Below are 25,365 nucleotides of genomic sequence, written 5' to 3'. Positions count from 1 at the left end.
TCACTAACAGTTCCCCCAGACAAGCTGATCAAATAAGGGTTACCATCTTTCTTTCTCTGATTTCCCAAATGCACCCCGACTCCCAAGGCTTCCATCACCTTCTTTGCTCCTAAGAAAGTCAGGCCAAGAGGCACAGACCGTGGGGCTGCTCCAAGACCTAATTACAGTGTTTCAGAAGGGCAGTGGAAAGAGCATTGCTCTGAGAGTCCTGCCTCTGCCATGGGTTGAGACACAACTTTGGATACTTTGTGCCTCTCCATGGGCCTTGGTTTTTCCATCTCTAAACTCAGGGGGATTGGGCTAGTTCAAGGGATGGAAACATGAGGAATCACTGCTGTCACCCCTTCCCATACCCATAGCAGACACAGCTAATCAACTGCAGCATTCTTTCCCACTGAGCCAGGACTTTGCCTCAGAATCTTTCTTAACACAGGGCTCCAAGCAACTACTACTGATAAATGAGAATTGGCCTGCAAGAGGAAACTTGGTTTCCATCCTTGGACTCATTGATCTTGAGGTGCCCTCAGCTCTAAAGACATGTCATTCTCCTCTGTACATACCAGAAGGCACTGGAAGACTCTATCCCATGGGCTCCAGCTCTCTGATTTCATTTTTCTAATTTTTTCTGGACTCCTTATGTCTTGACTGGGAACTTGGAGCTGGGTATGGGGATGCCAACACAAAGTGGCATGGGAATTTGAGCTTCTCCAGGCAGGGTGGTGATCGCCAGGGCCAATTCTGAACCAGCAAACCTGTGATACTTTTCCAGCCCAGCCACCCAAATACCAAGTAAATACAACATCCTTTATACTACATCATGATTTAGACATTAACAACACATTGTAATAAAAAGGAACGAAATTGGGTCATTTGTAGAGACGTGGATGGATCTAGAGACTGTCATACAGAGTGAAGTAAGTCAGAAAGAGAAAAACAAATACCGTATATTAACGCATGTATGTGGAACCTAGAAAAATGGTACAGATGAACCGGTTTGCAGGGCAGAAATAGAGACACAGATGCAGAGGACAAACGTATGGACACCAAGGGGAGAAAGCCGCGGGGGGGTGGGGTGGTGGTGTGATGAATTGGGAGATTGGGATTGACATGTATACACTGATGTGTATAGAATCGATGACTAATAAGAACCTGCTGTATAAAAAAATAAATAAAATAAAATTCAAAAAAAAAACCCACATTGTAGTTTTAAAGTTGTTCTTAATATCTTTGTTACACAAAGCCTGGATAAATCTTGGGGTTTCCTGTTAAAGTCATCAAAACTGAGCTGTGATCCCTGAAGGACACTGATTTGAGCAGCTCCTTAAATGCCCTTTAACCAAAAACACAGGTGGCATTAAAAAGAGCAATGCTGCAGTGGCCACCTGGGCCCTGAGTGGGAGGATAAGGATAAATAGACGGAGGATTCTCTGCCAGAAGCAGAAGTTTTGTGTTGATTTTACCCTAAAGAAAGACATCCAGATGGAAAGCAAAACCTTCTATAAATCTTTCAGACATGCTTCTACGCAGTCAAGTATTAGACTTACTTATAAAAGTGAAGACTCTCGAAGAAGTAAAAACACACTAAATAAATCCAAGTTACGGATTTTTAATCTCTGAAGTCGCATTTTCTTAACTTATCAGGGACTCTCACAAACAAAGCAGCATGTGCACAAGGCTAGTTCAGTTCCACACGTATTTACTGAACACCCGCTGGGAGGAAGAAGCCGAGCCAGGCTTGTGGGGCAGAGACAGAGGGGGACGACGTCGTTCCTGCCCTTGGGGAGATTCTGGGACAACAGCAGCGGGGAGAACCAGAGGTAAGATGACCCCCAGTGGAAAGGGATGGAGAGCAGTGGCCCTGAGAGGCCCCAAGGGCCCTGCAGGTCTGTCCTAATGCATCCATGTTGTGAGACGGAGGAAGGCTTCCTGCAGGAGGTGGCATTTGAGAAAGGCCTTGAGAGGAGCACGAAGGTTTTCAGCTGTGGGGAGAGACAGGAGATGCAGAGGCCCGAGGCCGCCCCTAGGCAAGATCCGGGAGGGGTAATTCTGGCTGAAAAGCAGGGGAGAAGTCCAGTTGCAGAGCAGCCCTTCTTCTTCGGAAAGAAGAAGGTGAAGGAAGACGGTCTGGGCTTGAAGGCCCAGTGAGGAGGAGCCGCTGAATTATTATGGAGCCAACGGGGAGCCCACCGAAGGGGCTGAGTAGAGGTGCGGCTCCAACAGCACAGAGCCTTAGGGATCTGGAAGGTCACTTCTCCACCAGAAATCAGGGGACGCCACAGCCAGACAGGCCTTGACAGTCCATTGAGCCCACGGGCTTACTTTGCAGGAGCAGATAAGAGACCAGAGAGGCTGCCTGGCCGAGACCACACACCAAAGGGTGGTGCCAGGTCTGGAAGCCACAGCTCCATCCTGCAAGCCCGAGACACCTGTTAACGGGCTAAGTCTGAAGACAGGCCTTGCAGAGGACCAAGAATTGCTGAACGTGGCAGATGGCATACTGCAGCCCCAAGGGCTACAACGGCTACAGCCCCATTGCTAGACGGTGGCAATGAGACAATCACCTTGGTACCAAGTGTGGGGACCTGGTCTCCCAGTAGGACGTGGCTGGGACCTGACGATCTACCGTCCGCTGATGCCGTTGGAATGGTTAACCGCTCTGAACTGCAGGGCTGACTGATCATTTCAAGGGTTTTATATTGTCACCTGTCATATCTAATGCTGCAACAGGAAGGTTTTCCTACAATGGGCTTCATGGAGAGCTATAGGGCGAATAGCTATATGACTACTGAAAGTTAAATTTATATGAATTAAAATTATGTAACTAGAAATGCTTTTCCCAAGTTGCATGAGTCACATTTCAAGTGCTCAATGGCCACATGTGGTGAGTGGCTACTATGTTAGATACTACAGAATTGAACATCTCCATCACTGCAGAAAGTTCTATTGGACACTGCTGGTTTACAGCAGGGGTCAGCTAACTATGCCCCAGCCTGGGGCCCAAATCCAGCTGCCATGTGTTTTTGTTTTTGTCTTTGGCCGAGCTGACTGACTTGTGGGATCTTAATTCCCCAACCGGGCCCCAGCAGTGAAAGCGCCGAGTCCTAACCACTGGACCGCCAGGGGATTCCCTGCCATGTGTTTTTTTTTTTTTTTTCAATTAAACACAAATTTATTGTTTTGGTAGGACTACATTTCTCTTTAATCATTGAAAAATTAGCATCTGAATTGAAATTTATGCTATAAGTATAAAACACACTGAATTTCAAAGACTTAGCACAAAAAAGTATAAAGTATCTCATTAATTTTTTTTTATTTTTAAACATCTTTATTGAAGTATAATTGCTTTACAATGGTGTGTTAGTTTCTGCTTTATAACAAAGTGAATCAGTTATACATATACGTATGTTCCCATATTTCTTCCCTCTTGCATCTCCCTCCCTCCCACCCTCCCTATCCCACCCCTCTAGGTTGTCTCAAAGCACCGAGCTGATCTCCCTGTGCTGTGCGGCTGCTTCCCACTAGCTATCTATTTTACATTTGGTAGTGTATATATGTCCATGACACTCTCTCACCCTGTCACATCTCACCCCTCCCCCTCCCCATATCCTCAAGTCCATTCTCTAGTAGGTCTGTGTCTTTATTCCCGTCTTGCCACTAGGTTCTTCATGACCTTTTTTTTTTTTTCCCTTAGATTCCATATACATGTGTTAGCATACTGTATTTCTTTTTCTCTTTCTGACTTACTTCACTCTGTATGACAGACTCTAACTCCATCCACCTCATTACAAATACCTCCATTTCATTTCTTTTTATGGCTGAGTAATATTCCATTGTATATATGTGCCACATCTTCTTTATCCATTCATCCGATGATGGACACCTAGGTTGCTTCCATGTCCTGGCTATTGTAAACAGAGCTGCAATGAATATTTTGGTACATGACTCTTTCTGAATTATGGTTTTCTCAGGGTATATGCCCAGTAGTGGGATTGCTGGGTCATATGGTAGTTCTATTTTTAGTTTTTTAAGGAACCTCCATACTGTTCTCCATAGTGGCTGTATCAATTTACATTCCCACCAACAGTGCAAGAGGGTTCCCTTTTCTCCACACCCTCTCCAGCATTTATTGTTTCTAGATTTTTTGATGATGGCCATTCTGACCGGTGTGAGATGATACCTCATTGTAGTTTTGATTTGCATTTCTCTAATGATTAATGATGTTGAGCATTCTTTCATGTGTCTGTTGGCAATCTGTATACCTTCTTTGGAGAAATGTCTATTTAGGTCTTCTGCCCATTTTTGGATTGGGTTGTTTGTTTTTTTGTTATTGAGCTGCATGAGCTGCTTGTAAATCTTGGAGATTAATCCTTTGCCAGTTGCTTCATTTGCAAATATTTTCTCCCATTCTGAGGGTTGTCTTTTGGTCTTGTTTATGGTTTCCTTTGCTGTGCAAAAGCTTTTAAGTTTCATTAGGTCCCATTTGTTTATTTGTGTTTTTATTTCCATTTCTCTAGGAGCTGCGTCAAAAAGGATCTTGCTGTGATTTATGTCAGAGTGTTCTGCCTATGTTTTCCTCTAAGAGTTTGATAGTGTCTGGCCTTACACTTAGGTCTTTAATCCATTTTGAGTTTATTTTTGTGTATGGTGTCAGGGAGTGTTCTAATTTCATACTTTTACATGTACCTGTCCAATTTTCCCAGCACCACTTATTGAAGAGGCTGTCTTTTCTCCACTGTATATGCTTGCCTCCTTTATCAAAGATAAGGTGACCATATGTGCGTGGGCTTATCTCTGGGCTTTCTATCCTGTTCCATTGATCTATATTTCTGTTTTGGTGCCAGTACCAAACTGTCTTGATTACTGCAGCTTTGTAATATAGTCTGAAGTCAGGGAGCCTGATTCCTCCAGCTCCATTTTTCGTTCTCAAGATTGCTTTGGCTATTCGGGGTCTTCTGTGTTTCCATACAAATTGTGAAATTTTTTGTTCTAGTTCTGTGAAAAATGCCAGTGGTAGTTTGATAGGGATTGCATTGAATCTGTAGATTGCTTTGGGTAGCAGAGTCATTTTCACAATGTTGATTCTTCCAATCCAAGAACATGGTATATCTCTCCATCTATTTGTATCATCTTTAATTTCTTTCATCAGTGTCCTATAATTTTCTGCATACAGGTCTTTTGTCTCCTTAGGTAGGTTTATTCCTAGATATTTTATTCTTTTTGTTGCAATGGTAAACGGGAGTGTTTTCTTAATTTCACTTTCAGATTTTTCATCATTAGTATATAGGAATGCAAGAGATTTCTGTGCATTAATTTTGTATCCTGCTACTTTACCATATTCATTGATTAGCTCTAGTAGTTTTCTGGTAGCATCTTTAGGATTCTCTATGTATAGTATCATGTCATCTGCAAACAGTGACAGCTTTACTTCTTCTTTTTCGATTTGGATTCCTTTTATTTCTTTTTCTTCTCTGATTGCTGTGGCTAACACTTCCAAAACTATGTTGAATAATAGTGGTGAGAGTGGGCAACCTTGTCTTGTTCCTGATCTTAGTGGAAATGGTTTCAGTTTTTCACCATTGAGGACAATGTTGGCTGTGGGTTTGTCATATATGGCCTTTATTATGTTGAGGAAAGTTCCCTCTATGCCTACTTTCTGCAGGGCTTTTATCATAAATGGGTGTTGAATTTTGTCGAAAGCTTTCTCTGCATCTATTGAGATGATCATATGGTTTTTCTCCTTCAATTTGTTAATATGATGTATCACGTTGATTGATTTGCGTATATTGAAGAATCCTTGCATTCCTGGAATAAATCCCACTTGATCATGGTGTATAATCCTTTTAATGTGCTGTTGGATTCTGTTTGCTAGTATTTTGTTGAGGATTTTTGCATCTATGTTCATCAGTGATATTGGCCTGTAGTTTTCTTTCTTTGTGACATCTTTGTCTGGTTTTGGTATCAGGGTGATGGTGGCCTCGTAGAATGAGTTGGGGAGTGTTCCTCCCTCTGCAATATTTTGGAAGAGTTTGAGAAGGATAGGTGTTAGCTCTTCTCTAAATGTTTGATAGAATTCGCCTGTGAAGCCATCTGGTCCTGGGCTTTTGTGTGTTGGAAGATTTTTAATCACAGTTTCAATTTCAGTGCTTGTGATTGGTCTGTTCAGATTTTCTACTTCTTCCTGGTTCAGTCTCGGCAGGTTGTGCATTTCTAAGAATCTGTCCATTTCTTCCAGGTTGTCCATTTTATTGGCATAGAGTTGCTTGTAGTAATCTCCCATGATCGTTTGTATTTCTGCAGTGTCAGTGGTTACTTCTCCTTTTTCATTTCTAATTCTATTGATTTGAGTCTTCTCCCTTTTTCTCTTGATGAGTCTGGCTAATGGTTTATCAATTTTGTTTATCTTCTCAAAGAACCAGCTTTTAGTTTCATTGATTTTTGCTATTGTTTCCTTCATTTCTTTTTCATTTATTTCTGATCTGATCTTTATGATTTCTTTCCTTCTGCCAGCTTTGGGGTTTTTTTGTTCTTCTTTCTCTAATTGCTTTAGGTGCAAGGTTAGGTTGTTTATTCGAGAGGTTTCCTGTTTCTTGAGGTAGGCTTGTATTGCTATAAACTTCCCTCTTAGAACTGCTTTTGCTGCATCCCATAGGTTTTGGGTCGTCGTGTCTCCATTGTCATTTGTTTCTAGGTATTTTTTGATTTCCCCTTTGATTTCTTCAGTGATCACTTCGTTATTAAGTAGTGTATTGTGTAGCCTCCATGTGTATTTTTTACAGATCTTTTCCTGTAATAGATATCTAGTCTCATAGCGTTGTGGTCGGAAAAGATACGATTTCAATTTTTTTTTTTGAAATTTACCAAGGCTTGATTTGTGACCCGAGATATGATCTATCCTGGAGAATGTTCCATGAGCACTTGAGAAAAATGTGTATTCTGTTGTTTTTGGGTGGAATGTCCTATAAATATCAATTAAGTCCATCTTGTTTAATGTATCATTTAAAGCTTGTGTTTCCTTATTTATTTTCATTTTGGATGATCTGTCCATTGGTGAAAGTGGGGTGTTAAAGTCCCCTACTATGATTGTGTTACTGTCGATTTCCCCTTTTATGGCTGTTAGTATTTGCCTTATGTATTGAGGTGCTCCTATGTTGGGTGCATAAATATTTACAATTGTTATACCTTCCTCTTGGATCGATCCCTTGATCATTATATAGTGTCCTTCTTTGTCTCTTGTAATAGTCTTTATTTTAAAGTCTATTTTGTCTGATATGAGAACTGCTACTCCAGCTTTCTTTTGATTTCCATTTGCATGGAATACCGTTTTCCATCCCCTCACTTTCAGTCTGTATGTGTCTCTAGGTCTGAAGTGGGTCTCTTGTAGACAGCATATATATGGGTCTTGTTTTTGTATCCATTCAGCCAGTCTGTGTCTTTTGGTGGGAGCATTTAATCCATTTACATTTAAGGTAATTATCGATATGTATTTTCCTATTCCCATTTTCTTAAATGTTTTGGGTTTGTTATTGTAGGTGTTTTCCTTCTCTTGTGTTTCTTGCCTAGAGAAGTTCCTTTAGCATTTGTTGTAAAGCTGGTTTGGTGGTGCTGAACTCTCTCAGCTTTTGCTTGTCTGTAAAGGTTTTAATTTCTCCATCAAATCTGAATGAGATCCTTGCTGGGTAGAGTAACCTTGGTTGTAGGTTTTTCTCCTTCATCACTTTAAGTATATCCTGCCACTCCCTTCTGGCTTGCAGAGTTTCTGCTGAAAGATCAGCTGTTAACCTTATGGGGATTCCCTTGTGTGTTATTTGTTGTTTTTCCCTTGCTGCTTTTAATATGTTTTCTTTATATTTAACTTTTGATAGTTTGATTAATATGTGTCTTGGTGTGTTTCTCCTTGGATTTATCCTGTATGGGACTCTCTGTGCTTCCAGGACTTGATTAACTATTTCCTTTCCCATATTAGGGAGGTTTTCAACTATAATCTCTTCAAATATTTTCTCAGTCCCTTTCTTTTTCTCTTCTTCTTCTGGGACCCCTATGATTCGAATGTTGGTGCGTTTAATGTTGTCCCAGAGGTCTCTGAGACTGTCCTCAGTTCTTTTCATTCTTTTTTCTTTATTCTGGTCTGCAGTAGTTATTTCCACTATTTTATCTTCCAGGTCACTTATCCGTTCTTCTGCCTCAGTTATTCTGCTATTGATCCCATCTAGAGTATTTTTAATTTCATTTATTGTGTTTTTCATCGTTGCTTGGTTCCTCTTTAGTTCTTCTACGTCCTTGTTAAATGTTTCTTGCATTTTGTCTATTCTATTTCCAAGATTTTGGATCATCTTTACTATCATTATTCTGAATTCTTTTTCAGGTAGACTGCCTATTTCCTCTTCATTTGTTAGGTCTGGTGTGTTTTGACCCTGCTCCTTCACCTGCTGTGTGTTTTTCTGTCTTCTCATTTTGCTTATCTTACTGTGTTTGGGGTCTCCTTTTCACAGGCTGCAGGTTCGTAGTTCCCGTTGTTTTTGGTATCTGTCCCCAGTGGCTAAGGTTGGTTCCGTGGGTTGTGTAGGCTTCCTGGTGGAGGGGACTAGTGCCTGTGTTCTGGTGGATGAGGTTGGATCTTGTCTTTCTGGTGGGCACGTCCATGTCTGGTGGTGTGTTTTGGGGTGTCTGTGGCCTTATTATGATTTTAGGCAGCCTCTCTGTTAATGGATGGGGCTGTGTTCCTGTCTTGCTAGTTGTTTGGCATAGGGTGTCCAGCACTGTAGCTTGCTGGTCGTTGAGTGAAGCTGGGTCTTGATGTTGAGATGGAGACCTCTGAGAGATTTTTGCCGTTCGGTATTACGTGGAGCTGGGAGGTCTCTTGTGGACCAGTGTCCTGAAGTTGGCTCTCCCACCTCAGAGGCATAGCCCTGATGCCTGGCTGGAGCACCAAGAGCCTTTCATCCACACAGCTGCGAATGACTGAACAGGACGCAGTTCTGGATGTTTCAAGTTCTAATTCACCTTACAGGACAGCAGGAAAGGAAGCAGGTTGGTAGAATCACCTCCGCTTATCGCCACGTGTTTTAATAGGAAAGCGCCGAGTCCTAACCACTGGACTGCCAGGGGATTCCCTGCCACGTGTTTTAATAAAGTTTTACTGGAACACAGCCATGCCCATTCACTTATGTATGGTGTAGGTCTGCTTTTGTGCTGCAATAGCAGAGTTGAGTACTGGTGACAGAGTCTTTACGGCCTGTAAAGCCTAAAATACTTACGATCTGATCCTTTATAAGAAAAGTTTGCTGATCTCTAGTGTAGACTGTCAAAAAGTGACATGAGGATCTTTTCTGGAAAGATGCTCACTGGCAGACCCAGGAATTACTAGTGGGTCCCAAGTGTCAGGATGTCTTCTCCCCACCACAAGCCCCCCTGGGGAAGGAGGTAGGGAACGTAATGCTGGCAGCATCACTACAGAGCTTGATGGGGGTGCAGGATGCCCCTCCCCAAGCAGGCGCCTTCTCCAGGGTGACTGACCTTCTCTAGGGTGACCGACCTTCTCTAGGGTGACCCACCGCAGACAGAGGGGGTGGGACGTGGCGTTTGGGTGGCTGCGAGTCTACCCAGGAAAACCACACAGTAGAAGGAGCTCACCATTTGCTTTCTTTATTTTTCTATTCTTCCCAGGTCAGTGAGGCAGCAACATTAATAAAAAGTGAGAAGAACTGTTTTCTTGCATGGCAATTCAATAACCCCTCTCACACCGATGCTCACAGATAATTCTAAGAGCTTTTCATCAAATTGAGTCTAATCTGGATGGTCTGGCATCCCAAACACCAAAAATAACTCCCGGAATGATGTCGGCCAGCTTAGGAGTGCTCGTTTCCAGGAAAGGAGGACGATATTGAACAGAGAGGGTTGACAGTCAGCCTCCTCCCAGCTCTTTTCAAGTCCTAGCAGGTCAAAGAGGAGAGCCAGGCTAACTGCTCTGGTTCCTTAGGGAGGTGGGCACCTCCTGCTCTCCCCACCCAGGGACCCCCCAGAGCTACTACAGCAGCGGGAAGTTTGGGGGGTTCTCTGTGGACCCCACTGCACACCATGAGCCCCAAAGCATGCCTGCTGCCCACACTCACTCTTGAATTATTTCAGCCTTCCTCTCCCTTTACGTGCGTGATCCTTTGTTGAAAGGGAAACTAAGCTGATTCAAGAGGCCGACTGATGCACACTTGGTAATGTCTCTATTGTCAACAGAGTGCAGGATCTATTTGCAGCAGCTTGGAATGTCCTGGGGCCAGAGAGGGTAGATTCTCTTAGAATGCCCATGAGCATCTCGAATGGTAACATTTGGGACAGCAGAGCCCTGGGAATGCTGCCATTTTAGCCATGCAAATTGCAAATGCATGGGGAACTCTTGCTGTCACGCAAACAGGAGAAGCACCAGTTTCCCTTCCTGTACAGCCAGGAGGCCCTCAACAGGCAAGCTCCTCTCTCTCTCTCAGACTCCCAGGATGACTTGCTGAATCCTCCCACCATCCTTCCTCTGCTGCCCTGCCCAAGTTATTTGGATAAATGGGAACAAAGAAACTATCCTAAGCCTCCCCTCGGGACCAGCCTTGCAACGTACACATACTCCCAGGCCTTCTTGAATTACAGAGAAAACAATGAGGAGTGAGTCCTCTATGGAGCTACAACCAGGGTGGTTTAATTTGCAGGGGTCCAGGACATGACTCAAGAGTTGGGAGGTCACCCGCGTTGTCGTCTTTTCCGGGCCCACAGCTTCAGCCGCCTGGCTGGCAGGCTGACGGGCTGCTTCCCGAACTTCTCCATGATCTCTCTGATCCTGGCCAGGTTGGTTTTGCTGAGTGTGAAGTCGCACTGTGTGGCCCCCATGTCATAGCCGACTATGCAGTTCTTGGTGGACGAGGTGAAACCTTCTGCCTTGGCCGTGACCATGTACTCTCCGGGGTTCAGAAGGCGCCAGTAATCCCCATCACTGGCTGTGAAAAGAATGCAGGGGAATTCAGAGCAGCTCTTTTCTAACAGAGGTATCACCAGCTCTGTTATTCCAAGACCAGCCTCCTGGCCAGAGAGAGACTCACGGGCAGGCAGTGTGGAATTTGAGCCCCAGCAGATGCAAATTCTTAATGCATTTTGGAAGCCAAGATGTTTTCCTTTTTGGAAACTGCCTTAATGGTTTTAACAGGAAGGGGACTGGGGTGTAGGCTCCCCGTAGTGTTAATACACATGAGCAGAGATGGAGAAACAATCGCTAACATTCCTTTCTCCGTGACAATACACACCATTCATGATGAACTTGAATGTCTGAATGGTATGCCCTCGCCACAGAATGCCATCTTGAAAAGCCATCTGTGCCTGGCTTCCTGGCTTCCCTTAGCATGGCTATAAATATAGAATAGTAGTATACGGGTGGGGCTCTTCACGTCTGGAAAAGAGAAGGAAAGGGCTACAAACGACCTGGGGGGAGGCCCCAAGGTCCACACCTCATTCCATGGTCCTCTATGAAGAAATGGAACTACAGGAGCAGGTACACGTGGACGTTGCAGGCAGAGTCCCCTGCCCCTTCCCCCGCCCCGGTTACACCGTTGGTCAGGCACCCAACAGGCACCTAACTGGACCCGGGTCCATCCTTAACTCAACGCTAGATCCTTGTTGCATAAAGTGGGGTTCTAGGCCAAGGCCACTGCTCCCCAGGGGGCCTACACCTGCTGAGATCACTTGGACTCCTGACATTAAAGAGGCTTCGAGACAGAAAAGGAGACATCAACTCCCACGTAGCACATGGAAGGACGAGGCAGGCACCGATCCACTGAACCCTCCAAGCCAAGTTCTGATGTAGGTTGTATAATGATCCCCTTTTCTACATGAGTAATTGGATGCCCAGGGAAGTGTCAACGTCCTGCACAAGGTCACACAGCTAGTGATTAGCTGGTCTTCCCGGGCCAGGTTTGTTTTCTCTCTTATGATGATCTGTCCTGCCCGGTCTAAAGAGAAAAGGCTGGATTTGGTGAAGTGCTACGAAGGCCCGGGCAAGGTTTACTCATGTGAATGAAGCCTGATGTCCTCTAAAGAATGGAAGAGAACTCTGTCTGTGTGAGAATATTTATCTCCCACATACACGCATATAACACTCTGAAGCACCATGTTTAAATTCACATCACAATCTTTATTCATCTGAGATGCCCCATGCAATGTGGTGAGCTCATGAGAGCACAAGATGTCATGAAAAATGAAATACGCAGGCAGTTGTTTGCCACACGTTTGCACAGTCTACTACCTGGTAAACAGGCCTCAATGTGAGAGCCCCAGGCACACAACGCAGGCAGACGGCTCCCTGACTTTCTCAGCACTGCGCCCTGTGTCTTCCTGCAGTGAAAATGCAAGGTTCTCAACTAAATAAAATGCCACTTGGTGGCTTTTCAGAAGCCGAGAGCCACGCCCAGCCGTCTTTGTCTTGCTATCAGACAGCCCGAGCCTCCCGGGCAGGCACGCGCTGAGACATCTCTCCGGGCTCCCAGCTCCCAGGCACACCTGCCAGAGCCGCCCCTGCTCCCTCCAGACCTCCCTGTCTTGTCTTGGCCCCGTGTTAAGCTGTGGGCTCCGTAAGACCTGTGGCTTATTCTTCGCCAGTTAACTGTGTTTCAGTCGTGTGTCCTTGATGAATGCCAGCTGGATTAAGTGGGATGAAGACAAACAAACATGAATACAAATGTCCTATTAACGTGAGAAGTTGTACATATTAAGCCTCAGCCACTGTAGGTACTTTCTCCCCACCAACACTGGAGTGGATTCGTTAAAGGCCAAGAACCGGCCACCTGCCAACTAACCTGACAGAGGCCGCTGGAGGCGAGACCTTTCAGTGGGAGCGCCCACCTCGAGAACACATTGAGGTCAGTCTGAAACACCCCAGGGAAGGGGCAGCCCAGGTTCTCCCCAAGGGAGATGCTCAGGAAGCCAGGAGTGAAAGAAATCCATAATTAACACGTGCTTGTCAGCGCTACTAATTCAAATTTATAAGACGGCTTTGTAATTCTTTTTCTCCCCAAAATAGTAGAAGGTTCCCTCCTCATCCTCTCCCCAATCTGCCCGCCTTTGCTGTGCTGGCCTCCTTCTTATTACATCATGGTGCCCTGTCAGGGGTGTGTTTCGGGGGTGAGTGTTCTGTGGAGCTGCAGGGGGAGGTTGGCACCCAGCTGGGATCGCCCAGCATCGGTGGACAGAAGGAACAACCCAGGCCCTAACGAATGGCCATTCATTAGCAGGTGGGGTTAGTGTTCCCAAACAAAGGACAGTCATGTGGCATTCCGAGGCAGGTATTGGGCCAACATATTTACATGCATTTAGAAAGCATCCTTACTAGCTTCTCTCCCTGTGGAATTCCACTCAATACCCCTGTTTATTTTATGCAAAATCCCTCCTGGAATAGAGCTTGTCAGATCACATAAGCCTCAGACAGAAATCAAGGCAAATTCAGAGCTTATGTGGAGCAAGGAAGGACCCCGAAACCAACGCAATAAAGAACCATCCGTGACACACGGGATTCCTCTGTGATGCGAATGTGCTGGGAGATAATTTTGTGGGGAATAAAGGGAGATGGAGTTGCATTTTCCATTAGCTCATCAAAACTGTCTCCTTGATTACAAGGGCTTTGAAATTCCGAGCTCATTAGGCGAAGCTCTCTCTGCTGGCCTGTGGGCCCCTGGGGACATTTTATCTCCCACTCTGTTTAAAACTCTAATTTTCTCATATTGCCTACAAAAGACTAACAGTCCAAGGAATGTTTCAGGCTCTTTTACAGGCGCTCATTAATAATGTTTAAAATACAAGGCCTATGTAGAACCAGATCAAATAGCCCCTTTCATCCACAATGATCATCTGCACCTTGCATGTCTGGCCTGTGACAAGTTTACAATCTGCATTTGTTGACTTAATGAATGAATAAGTGAATAAGTGAATGAATGAATGGATCAGTGTATGCCTGCCTATGTGGGGCAACTATGTACCAAATGCCATGCTACCCAGTGTGCAGCCTTGTGGTCAGTGGCTATAAGACCCTGGAGGACAAGTGGATGCCCAGGAAATATGGCTGCATGAAGAAACAGGCAACTACCTTGAAAGAAGGCGATCCAGGGCATCACACCACAGTCTACTGTTTTGTGGCATTTCACCCATTTACAGAATAACCGTCCTTCTCTGCCAGGCACATGAGCAGGCAGCCTGGTATTGAAGAACACCTGGGCCAGGTCTGAATCCCAGCCTCCCCCATCCTAATGTCCTGGAGCCTCTGCTTCCTCACAGGTCACATGGGATCACTTGGGGGAGGACAGGGTGTCTTCATGCATGTGACCAGCTAGCGGGGAAAGGGACCCTTCTCTTGTTCAGGGGGAACAGCGTGGGACAAGGGAAGGGGGACCACATTGAGAGTCTCAAGCTCTTGGCTCAATCCCAGCTGAGCCTCTCGCTGTGCATCTGGGAAACGCCACATAATGTCCAGTGCGGTTGGCCACCCCGGCACAAGGTAAGCTCTTAGATCCCCGGGTGCAGGTCAGGCCAAGTTAGTGTCAAGTCTCGTTTCTCCCAGTTCAAGCGTGCCTGCAGGCTGAAGAGGTCTCTTATGGAAATCATGGTCTCCTTCCTCTTGCTGACGATAACTCTGTTCCCTACACCTGGGCGGGACCTGCCCTGGGTTGAGTGATGCCCTGCCCCCCACACCCTCCAATGGCCCACATCCTACCACCCAGGACCTACGAATTGACCTTATTTGGAAAAAGGGTCTTTGCAGATGTAATTAAGGATCTCAAGATCATCCTGGATTATGTGGATGGGTCCTAAATCCAGTGACAAGTGTCCTCATAAGAGACAGAAGAGGAGGAGCCAGGCAGAAACAGAGGCAGAGACGGGAGTGATGCAGCCAAGGAAGCTCAAGAATGCCTGAAGCCACCAGGAGCTGGAAGAGCCAAAGGGGGATCCTCCCCAGGGGCTCCAGGGGGAGCACGGCCCTGCCGACACCTTGATTTCAGACTCCCGGCCTCTATAACCGTGAGGGAATAAATTTCTGTTTCTTTAAACCACACAGTCTGTGGTCATTTGTCATGGCAACCACTGGAAACCAATGCAGGACCCAGTGCCCCGCTCACTGCAGCTGACAGCAGAGTATCTGCCTTGCTGACGCAGCACTCCCCAACGTCACCCCCCCCCCCCGCCACGTAGGAAAACCTCTGCGTGTAGGTTTAAACATGCCTGTGGGCACACCATCTCCAATGGAACGCTCGTTGACAATCTGACTTAAGCATCCAACCAATTCTGTTCCACGTGCATCTGTCCCTGCAGCGTGCTGCAAACATCATCCATCAAAGTCAAATTCGCCATTTCTCATTTCCCCCCGAACACGCCAAGTGCCATCCTAGGTGATGAGAGTCCTGGGGCACAAGGGTAAACCTGGGCTTGTTTTCATATCACTTTCTAATCAGCAAAGAATAAGGCAGCCCTTGTGTGGATGCTCGGTGTCTGCGGGCTGCTTCCCAGCCAGCGCTGGAGCTCTGGAGCAAGCAGGGAAGCAGCACGCAGCTGCTCCAACACCTGAACCCGAGCCCCAGCCGCCTCCTGAACCTTCAATGGGTCCTTCAGCCTCTTTGAGCTTCTGGTTTTCACCTGAATAAGGGACACAGAGAAGCCAGAAAGCAGAGGCTGAACACCTTGCTTTCTAGGGTCTCCATGGAAAGTTGGAGAAAAGAGACAATAAGCCAGGTCAGAGGAAGAAGTTTCTGGGCCTCAACTTGTGGTTTTAACTCAAGTAAAACACTTCAAGAAAATGGATATTTCCTCTTGAGAAACAGTTCACACACATTATTTGTAGTTACCTGTTCGGATGTCATGGTTAACGCCCTCTACGGAGATAACGGCATTTGGAATTCCTTTTCCGTGCAAATCCCTCACCAGGCCTTTGATGCCCCGATGAACCTGCTCGACAAACAGGAGAAGCAGATGAGCTCACCGATCAACCGGCACAGCGAAGAGGGCCAGAAACCAAGAGCCCCCCACAAAGCCACGTCTGGCTCAAAAGCTCCCCGGCTCTGCATGGATTTGGTGTGTAAATTTCTGTATTCCTTTTGGGTCCATCTACTGGAAAGTCTTCCACTGGAGTTAAAATATTCCAGAGGTTCAGAAAATATTAGGATCTGAGATGGTTCATAAAAAACACATCCGGTAAAAATGGAATTTAATTTTTATAGGCACATTTATTTTGACTTTCCTGGACTCTACAGACTAAACACATAGACTTTAAGAGTCAAAGAGGAGAGAAAAGACTCAAAAGCACCCCTGTAAAGTACAGTTCATCCGCAGGGCCCTTCCACTGGTGAGCCGAGTCACAGGACACACACCAGCTCTGAACCTCGTGCCTCAGGTTCCCCATCCGAAGATCCAAGATGACATACCATCATTTCCAGTGACATTCTTTATACATATTGCTATGCCTGGGCATTTTATCCGTAGGAGGCTCTTTGGCTAAACTGGGATCATCACGTTAGAATAACTAGGGCCTTCTCTCTCTTTGTTCATATATGAAATGAAAAAAGAGCCTTCCCTTACAAAATTCCAGAGTGGGGATGGAAAGGGTGCTCATGGCTTCCCAGGAGGGCAGAACAGGTTCACACCATTCTGTGCCAGGAAAGTGGGCTGTGGGCTGCACTGACCCTCCCAGGATCCTCATGGATCAGACTTGGATGCTAAATCGCATTGCCAACCTCTGCCACCGTGAGGAGGTGCAGGTACGAGGAAGCTGGCAGCCCAAGCCCTTGGCTGAATGCTTCTTCTGACTCACCTATGAGAACCCATGGAAGAAGGGCAACCTCCCAGTACAGCCTCAGCATCTTACTTCCTAGTGAATGTGAGTCACGGTAGACTCATATGAAGTTCTACATTCTTTTTATTTCTCTGGTTCCTGTGAGTCTATTCCTTGTAGGGGCGTGGATGTCATTTGGTTAGTTTTAGTACCAAACTAGAACCAGTTTGCTCAATGCTACAAGCCAGGCGTATCCTTGAGAGCAGGAGGAAAAGAAGGCGTGCGAGGGTCCTAGCATACATGGCGGGACTTCCTCACCAGCTACAAGCAGAAGCTCAGCAGGCACTTGTTAGAACTGTTCCCAGGTGACACCCGACACCTGCAGCAGTGACTCCTCAGCCTCCGAGCTGTTATGGGCTGAACTGTGTCCCCCACAAATCCATTTGTTGAAGTCCTTACCCCCAGTATCTTAGAATGTGACTGTATTTGGAGATAGCATCTTTAAAGAGCTGATGAAGCCCTAAGAGTGGGCCTTATAATCCGACTGGTGTCCTTGTAAGGAGAGGAAATTTGGACACACAGGGACACCAGGAGTGTATGCACACTGAGTAAAACCATGTGCGGACACAGTGACAAGGTGGCCGTCTGCAAGCCAAGGAGAGAGGCTGCAGGATGAAACCAACCTGCTGACACTTTAATTTTGGACTTCTAGCCTCCAGAACCATAATCTCTGTTGCTTAAGTTCCCCGGCCTGTATATTTTGTTATGCAGCCCTAGCAGACTAATACAAGGGGCCTGAGTATGCCGGCTGGACAAACACCCCTTCCCCACGGAGCCGCATCCTAGAACCCCGGAAGTAGTCTCACTCACCATGAACCAATGGGAGCAACTGACATTGACTTAGAGCTCACAGACAGCAGTTCCTTCTGACACTGTAGTCGCTAGCCCAGGGTGCTGGCCGCCGTAGGAAGCACTAATTTGATCTCAGGCTTTTGGCCATCTCCAGGGCTTGGCTCCCTAGCTACACCCCATCACAGCCGTGTGGCCACGTCATACCTGCTCCATGAACACGATTAAGGATTCCCGATTATTCTCCCACTCCTCAGGCAGCTGGCTCTCATGCGGGTATTTATCACAGCCCACATAGATGGACAGCTCGAAGCAGTTTGTGTGAAGGTAGCTGAAATCGTTGAGACCTGCCGAGCCAACCAGACAACGTTTTAACTGAACAGTGCTCCAAGTGGCCCTGGGAGACAGCAAGAATGTTCAAGAATGTGATTCAGAGGACTTCATCTGAACAAGGAGGTAACAAGTGTCTACTCTACACAAAAAATTAATTAGAGCAACTGATGGGGGACAGAATGAGGGGTCGAGATAGAGAGAAGATGCAGCCGAAACAGTCTGTGGGGAAGACAGGCATATGTAGGGCATCTTTGACAAAAGGAGGACTGAAATGTTTTTTAGATAAAATTATTTTCATTTTATTAAACTCAGTTTAATACTATTTTTAGGATAAAGGTATCATTTCTTTTTTCTTAAAAAAAAATTTTTTTCTTTTGTTTTCTTTTTTTTTTTAATTAATTAATTTATTTATTGGCGGTGTTGGGTCCTCGTTGCTGCGTGTGGGCTTTCTCTAGTTGCAGCCAGCGGGGGCTATTCTTCGTTGCAGTGCACAGGCTTCTCATCGCAGTGGCTTCTCTTGTTGCGGAGCACGGGCTCCAGGTGTGAGGGCTTCAGTAGTTGCGGCACACAGGCTTCAGTAGTTGTGGCGCACGGGCTTAGTTGCTCCGCGGCATGTGGGATCTTCCCGGACCAGGGCTCGAACCCACGTCCCCTGCAGTGGCAGGTGGATTCTTAACCACTGCGCCACCAGGGAATTCCCTCTCTTTTGTTTTCTTTTTGCTGTTTTTTATTTTTTGAAAGGTATCATTAATTAATAGTATGGATTTTTAGTGTTTAATTAAATTTAGCTCAATATTTATGCTGCTCTCAGCTACAGCTCTATAACTGTAGAATAAAAACTGCAGTTGTCTATTCTAATTCATAAACATAGCTATCCATCCCACCATTTACCGAGCGTTTTACGTAAGCCAGAAGCCGTCCTTAGCGCTCTGCAGCCAAGCTCATTTAGTCTTCATCACAAATCCAGCAGAGAGGTAGGTAGCATAGCCCAGTTTTACAAATAAGAGAATTGAGGCGGAGAATGGTTAAGCACTGCATTAAGGAATGTATCCAGAATCGTGCGTCTGGACAGTCAGGGTTTGAACCCAGGTGTGTGTAATGTCTGCCCAGCCCTTGCTTGTCACTGCTGGGGACTGAAGGGCAGATGTCCTCACCACCCAGCTGGAAAGCAGACAGTCTCGTGCATCCTGACATGGCTACAACAGGACTTGGTCCCTGTATTAGTTTCTTAGGGCTGCTGTTACAAGGGACCACCAACTGGGTGGTCTAGAACAACAGAAAATTATCCTCTCATAGTTCTAGAGGCCAGGAGTCCAAAATCAAGGTGTTGGCAAGGCCACACCCCCTCCAAAGGCTCTTCCTTGTTTCTTTCAGTTCCTGGTGGCCCCTGGCACTCCTTGGCTTGTGGCTGCATCACTCCCATCTCTGCCTCCGTCTTCACAGGGCCTTCTCCTCAGTGTCTGTGTCTTCTCCTCTTCTGTCCCTTATAAGGACATTTGTCACTGATTTTAGGGCCCATCTGGGTAACTCAAGATGACCTCATCTTGAAACCCTTATCTTAATGACACCTACAAAGACCCATTTTCCAAATAAGGTCACACTCACAGGTTCCAAAGATTAGGAAGTAGATGTATATTTTGGGGGTCCCATTCAACCCACCACAGTACCCAAAATGCATAAATGAATGTCAGATGGCATAAAGTCCAGTGGCTCTCTTCCCAACATTTTATTTTTGGAGACCATTTGAAATAGCAAGAACACAGTGCTGCTATGTTATGTGTGAGGGCCAAGAGGACTCCCCCAGCAGAAGGCGCCACCGACAAGCCCTCCCTGGCTTCTGAGAGTCAAGGCCACAGAGAGAGGAAGTTGGCTGGGCTGGTTTCTCTGTTGACTGGGGACAAAAAGCAGGTCCTCCTGCGCTTCAGCCAGCCTCGGTACTCACCCGTCCTCTCTTCGCTCCTTCCTCGGAGCATTCAGTGATACATCCCTCAGTACAAATGTCTGTTTAAAAATCACAGCTTTGGGGCTTCCCTGGTGGCGCAGTTGTTGAGAGTCTGCCTGCCAATGCAGGGGACACGGGTTCGAGCCCTGGTCTGGGAAGATCCCACATGCCGCGGAGCAACTAGGCCCGTGAGCCACAACTACTGAGCCTGCGCGTCTGGAGCCTGTGCTCCACAACAAGAGAGGCCGCGATAGTGAAAGGCCCGCGCACCGCGATGAAGAGTGGCCCCCGCTTGCCGCAACTAGAGAAAGCCCTCGCACAGAGGCAAAGACCCAACACAGCCAAAAATAAATATAAAAATAAATTAAAAAAAAAAAATCACAGCTTTGGGTGTCAAGAGCAATTCTGTATCAATCTGCTGCCTAATCGATAAAGTCACAGACAAAACTGTACAAAATACACAGCCACTCTCTCTACCAGATTCCAGATTCGAACCATTCACCGGTCACCAGCCACGGGCCTTTGATCACATCTGTGATCAAATAAGGACAGTGACGGCAGTGGGATAAAAGGAGTGGGACGGTGTCAAGTTAATGGAAAAATCCCTCACAGAGCCTTGTCTGGCTGAAGAAGGTTGGTCAAAAATACCAGGTCAGCTCATTCGGTGGAACCCGAGGCGTGGAACCTCAGGCAGCGCCCATCGATCAGCATGGACAGGCCCTCCCGGGAGGGCTGGACCCCTCCGCACACACACACAATTCTCATTATCCCAACCTTCAGGCCTTGTTAGTACTGAAATAAATAAACGTGATATTTAAAACTCTGGAGTGGGTCTGCCATTTTGCAATCAGTGCTAGAAGCGCTGGAAGAATTGGCAAAATGAGACACCAGGAGACCGGTGGAAAAGCTTGCGCCAGACTATTGTTAACGCTGAATTCCAGCCCTTCAGCGAATGTCATGCAGCTGAGAATCCTCCGTAAGAAATGGCTTCAAAAGTGAAACGTGTGGGCAGGAGGTGTGGGGTGATCCAGATAGCTCTTCCCTGCTGAGGCTTCTTCCTCTGTGTTCTCTCTGGGCCTGGAATCCTGCTCTTGTCACGGCTTCAGTGTGGAACACGGGGCCACGCAACCCTTAAAGCTCTGTGGGCCCGATGCTGTCACAACATCTGCCTTCCTTGTGCGGGAGAGGATGCCAGACGGCAGCCGACACAAAGAAGGTCTCACATCCCTTTGGAGTTGAAATGCACACACTGCAAACGATGTGCCTTTTGAGCTAGACTGGGACCTGCTCCCAGCTACCCACTCCCCACTAACTAAGGCCTGTCGGTGCACCGCTAACAAGTGAGCGAGACCTGAACACAAAGAAGGAGTGGAGGGGGAGGAGGGAAGGAAATTAGAAATCCCATCTCATTAATCTACAAAGAAATGAATCTGCAGACTTCATCACACCGCCTGCAGGAAGAATGATTAAAAAGGCTTAAGCCACCACATGGCTCTGCCACAAAAGTCCCCGAAATAATGGAAAATACAATTGATAGAAACAAATCAAATGCTGCTGATGTGATTAAGTGGCAGCCGACTTTTCAAAACGTTGCTATTGACCCACTGCTGACAAATCCCGCAGTGTCCGAACCCAATTCAGTCACAGCAGCCATAAAACCTAAACAGATACTTCACATAAAGATTATTGTAGGTTTTTAGGACTAGAATTGAAAAAGCAAGCATGCTTTGGCTATAGGAAATTTTCTTGATAGGGATTTGCATTTATTCTTTTTACTTTGAACAGAGCAAAACCCTGATAGAGAGAAATAAAACACCTCTGCTTGGTGTGTAACTAAGAAAGAAATGGCAAGCTTTCTGCATATGTTTAAAAATGGCCACGGGAACAAATATGTCTACTCCTTTTTAATTTTTTTTCCCCAGAGTGTCACATACCTCTAAGGTATGTGAAGGCTGAATCTCTAGCAAAGGAAAATAATATTAAAGTTAATTAGTACAGTAAAATAGAGACTAAGGATATGCTCATAAAAGATACTTCATGGTGAGCATGCTACTGGAAGAGTTGGGAGGGTAGGGGGTGGGAACTTATAACTGAGCGTTTCCGACAAGCAAGACACAGAACACACACATCCACCATCTACGTAATCCTCACAACAGTCCTAGAGGGATCATCGTCGTCGTCATCATCATCATCATCATCATCACCATCCTCAAGCCCATTTTACAAGTGGAAAATATGGGGGTTCAGAGAGGTAAAGTAACTTGCCCAGAGTCACACAGCATTAAAGTGATGAACTAGAATTTGATCCCAGGTCTATTTGACATGGGATATTTTTCAAATTCATCAGCGGTTTGACCAACCTTCACAAAGTCAAGAAAATAAGCAATGAACGTTATGTTTGGGGCCTTACCATCCCAATGCAGAGGGACCTAAGGGAATGTGACATCCTCAACCATCCTCATTCTGGAGCCCTAGGCCAGGAGCAGCCCTGACACAGGAAACAAAGGGCTTATCCTGAAACTTGGACCACGGGGTCATCTGGCTGCTGCAAAGGAACTCCTAAAGTCTCTGCTGGAAGCCTCTGTGTCCTAAGCGGATGCTGGGAGCGGTACCTCGTATTCCCCGAATCACAACAATGGGACTTTGGCCAGATGCCCTGATGTGGCTGGAAGACCTCCAGGAAACAGGAGATTTGGAAAAAGTCTCGAGCGTGGGATCAATGTCCCATCTCCTCCAAGGGCTGATGGAACGTTTACCATCTCTGACCCTGTAACAGCCAACTAGCTCAGTGGCTATGAGCAGACCACAGAGTCAAACAGACCCCAGCTCTGCCCCTTGGGAGCTTGGACGGATCCCTCCCCGTCTCCAAGCCCCAGTTATCTCATTTATAAAACAGGGAGTAAGCCACACCCCCTCAAAGACTATTGTGAGGATGAAAGAGGAGGCTACAGAGAGTTCTGGCACCTTATAAATGGTTAACTACAGTAGCTATCGGGCTGGTAACAATGATAAAAGAAGGCTGGGCAGGAGATGGTCCTCCCTCCCAGTCCAGCAGTCAGTCCGTTGTCATTGGGCCGCGTGATGACAGCAGGACCATCACACTTACTTCCGGCCACAGTGTGCCAGGAAGCCCCATTGACAGTCCCATCCTCTTTCTGGAAGTCTTCCGTGTGGCACACCCTCCTCCTGGCATCCGTCATGAGGCGGTGAGTGGAGGCGTAGGCGTAGGCCAGCCAGCGGAACACGTGGTCGTCGGGCGTGGGGGTGTGCTCCTGCGTCTTCCACGTGGACCTCACCATGTCGTAAGGGTAGGCCACCACCAGCTCTCCCCCCTGGAGGTTGCCACCCAGCACGAAGGGGATCTTTTCCATCCAGGCTATGACTGCCCTGGTCTCCACTGCCACCTGGGAACGTTCCAAATTTAAACACATTTGAGAAATAAAATAAGAAGGAAACTGCTTTCTCTCCCTAGCTTTCCAAACAGGGACATAGTTGAAAAAGCAATCATTTTATGGAATCACCTGAGCAAAATTTAGAGTTTCAAAATCTGTCCTGGGAAAACTGGCCATTGTGGAAATAGTGGATAAAAAACAGAGAAACGCAGAGAAGTTTCGTTTCCTAGGAACATTACAGTTCATGCACAAAGAGGGAATGACAGAATTAGAGTATCAACATTCTGCAACTCCACTGAATTAATGGCTCAGCCAATGAATTAATGCTCACCAATAGTTACAAACAGAGAGAACCAAACGTAACGTGTCTCCCGATGAAAGAACACACACCTAAAAAAACCATCGACCCTGTACGTGACCAGGCCTCTAGTACAGGGGTCGGCAGACTTTTTCTATTAAGGGCCAGATAGGAAATATTTTAAGCTTTGAGGGCCATGCAGTCCCTGTGGCAACTACTCAACTCTGCCATTGTAGCAGGGCAGCACCACAGACAATACGCAGATGAATGAACGTGGCTGTGTTCCAGTAAAACACCATTTACAAAAACAGGCCTGAGTGGGACATGGCCCACGGGCTGTAGCTTACCAACCCCTTCCTGTTCTACCTAGCCTAGTGGTCTGAATCTCACTGCCGATTTACAAGAAACATAGAGGAATATGTCACATGACATCACAAGGATACAGTCAGTAGCACATAGACAGTGGGAAATGTTAGAAGACAACCTAGTTGTTTATAACCCAGTTGTTACAAGATAAACAACAATAAAATTGCAAGAAAAAATGGAGAAAGTGATACAGGAGAAACGTACAGTTTAAAGGAGACTTAAAAGGCTTATAAACCAATCAAAACGAATGGGCTCTAGTTGGATCCCAATTAAAACAAACTGAGAGAGAGAGAGATGGAGAATGATTATAGGAGAAATGTGAACACTGATTGGATATTTTATAATATTATGAAATGATCTATTTTGATATGATAATGGTAATAATTTATGGCTTTAAAAGAGAGTCTGATCTTTTAAAGATACTTCCTGAAATATTTACAAATGAAATGATATCATACCTGGGATTTGCTTCAATAATCTTGGGGAGGAGGAGGAGTGGCTGAAGATGTAGATGAAACATGAATTGATGTACTGAAGCTGAGATGGGTACATGGGGCAGGGGGTCCTTCACAGCTTCCTCTCTAATTTTGTATGCTTAACTTTTTTATGATAAAAAGTTAAGAGAAAAAAAGAAAGGAAGGAAGGAAGAAAGAAAAGGAACTGACAGTGTTAGAAGCTAAAATTGGGAAGCTTGATATGGTCAAATACTGATCGGTAATCAAATATTTATCATGTTACTGATCCCTCTGAAGATAACTCCAGTGGGAAAAAATGATAATGGAAAAGAAATAAACACTGGAAATGGTTTAACTATGCTGTATGGAAAACTGATTAAGGAATGAAAATGACTTGAAGGATTCATTAAGCTTTGTTTTTGTTTTTGTTCCTAAACACATCAGGGGCCCTGGATTGGATGAATCATAGAATTTAGCTCCTGATACAGTATCATTATTGACCCACACTTGGTCATCTTCTCTTATATTTTGATATAATAAACACCGGTGAACCCAAGAATCAGCTTTTATTGACAATTTCTGCATACACATGTGATTTCCTCTGTCCCATCCTCCTGCTTCTCACTAGGAGGTAACCACTATACCCTAAACGATATGATTCTGATTCTCTTTTAACTCCACATGTGTATGCCTAAAAATATATTACTTGGTTTTACCTTTTGATATGAAAAAAGGCAGAGTAACCATACTGATTACTGTCTTCGGTAATTTTTTCGTCTTAGTTTATGTTTCTAAGACTAATCTGTGTTGTGTAAAGCTAGATAGTTCACTTCAATATGAAGATCTCATCATTCAATTTATCTGTTCTCATGATGATGGGCATACAGGAAATTTTCCATTTTTTGCTATAATGAATAGTGTTGCTTTTAACTTGTGCTGTCTTCTGGTATACC

General features: G+C 45.7%; 1 protein-coding gene across 2 annotated transcripts in view; it reads right to left on the bottom strand.

Moving 5' to 3' along the window:
• Positions 1-9,626: 9,626 nt before the first annotated feature.
• CPXM2 (carboxypeptidase X, M14 family member 2) overlaps positions 9,627-25,365 on the bottom strand; it is a 129,735-nt gene continuing 113,996 nt past the window's right edge. The window contains exons 11-14 of one of the 2 annotated variants that reach the window (XM_061185849.1): positions 23,008-23,305; positions 17,834-17,973; positions 15,855-15,954; positions 9,627-10,973 (exon numbers count right to left, since the gene is read on the bottom strand). In XM_061185849.1, the coding sequence (XP_061041832.1) occupies positions 10,720-10,973; positions 15,855-15,954; positions 17,834-17,973; positions 23,008-23,305 (792 nt within the window). In that variant the 3' untranslated portion in view covers positions 9,627-10,719. Of the gene's footprint in view, positions 10,974-12,170; positions 12,664-15,854; positions 15,955-17,833; positions 17,974-23,007; positions 23,306-25,365 lie in introns of those variants that run through there. The other variant, XM_061185918.1, reaches the window with a different exon arrangement.

This window comes from Eubalaena glacialis, chromosome 1 (assembly GCF_028564815.1).
Source record: "Eubalaena glacialis isolate mEubGla1 chromosome 1, mEubGla1.1.hap2.+ XY, whole genome shotgun sequence".
In the NCBI taxonomy this organism is placed as follows: Eukaryota; Metazoa; Chordata; class Mammalia; order Artiodactyla; family Balaenidae; genus Eubalaena; species Eubalaena glacialis.
This window is presented reverse-complemented; position numbering and strand designations above follow the sequence as displayed.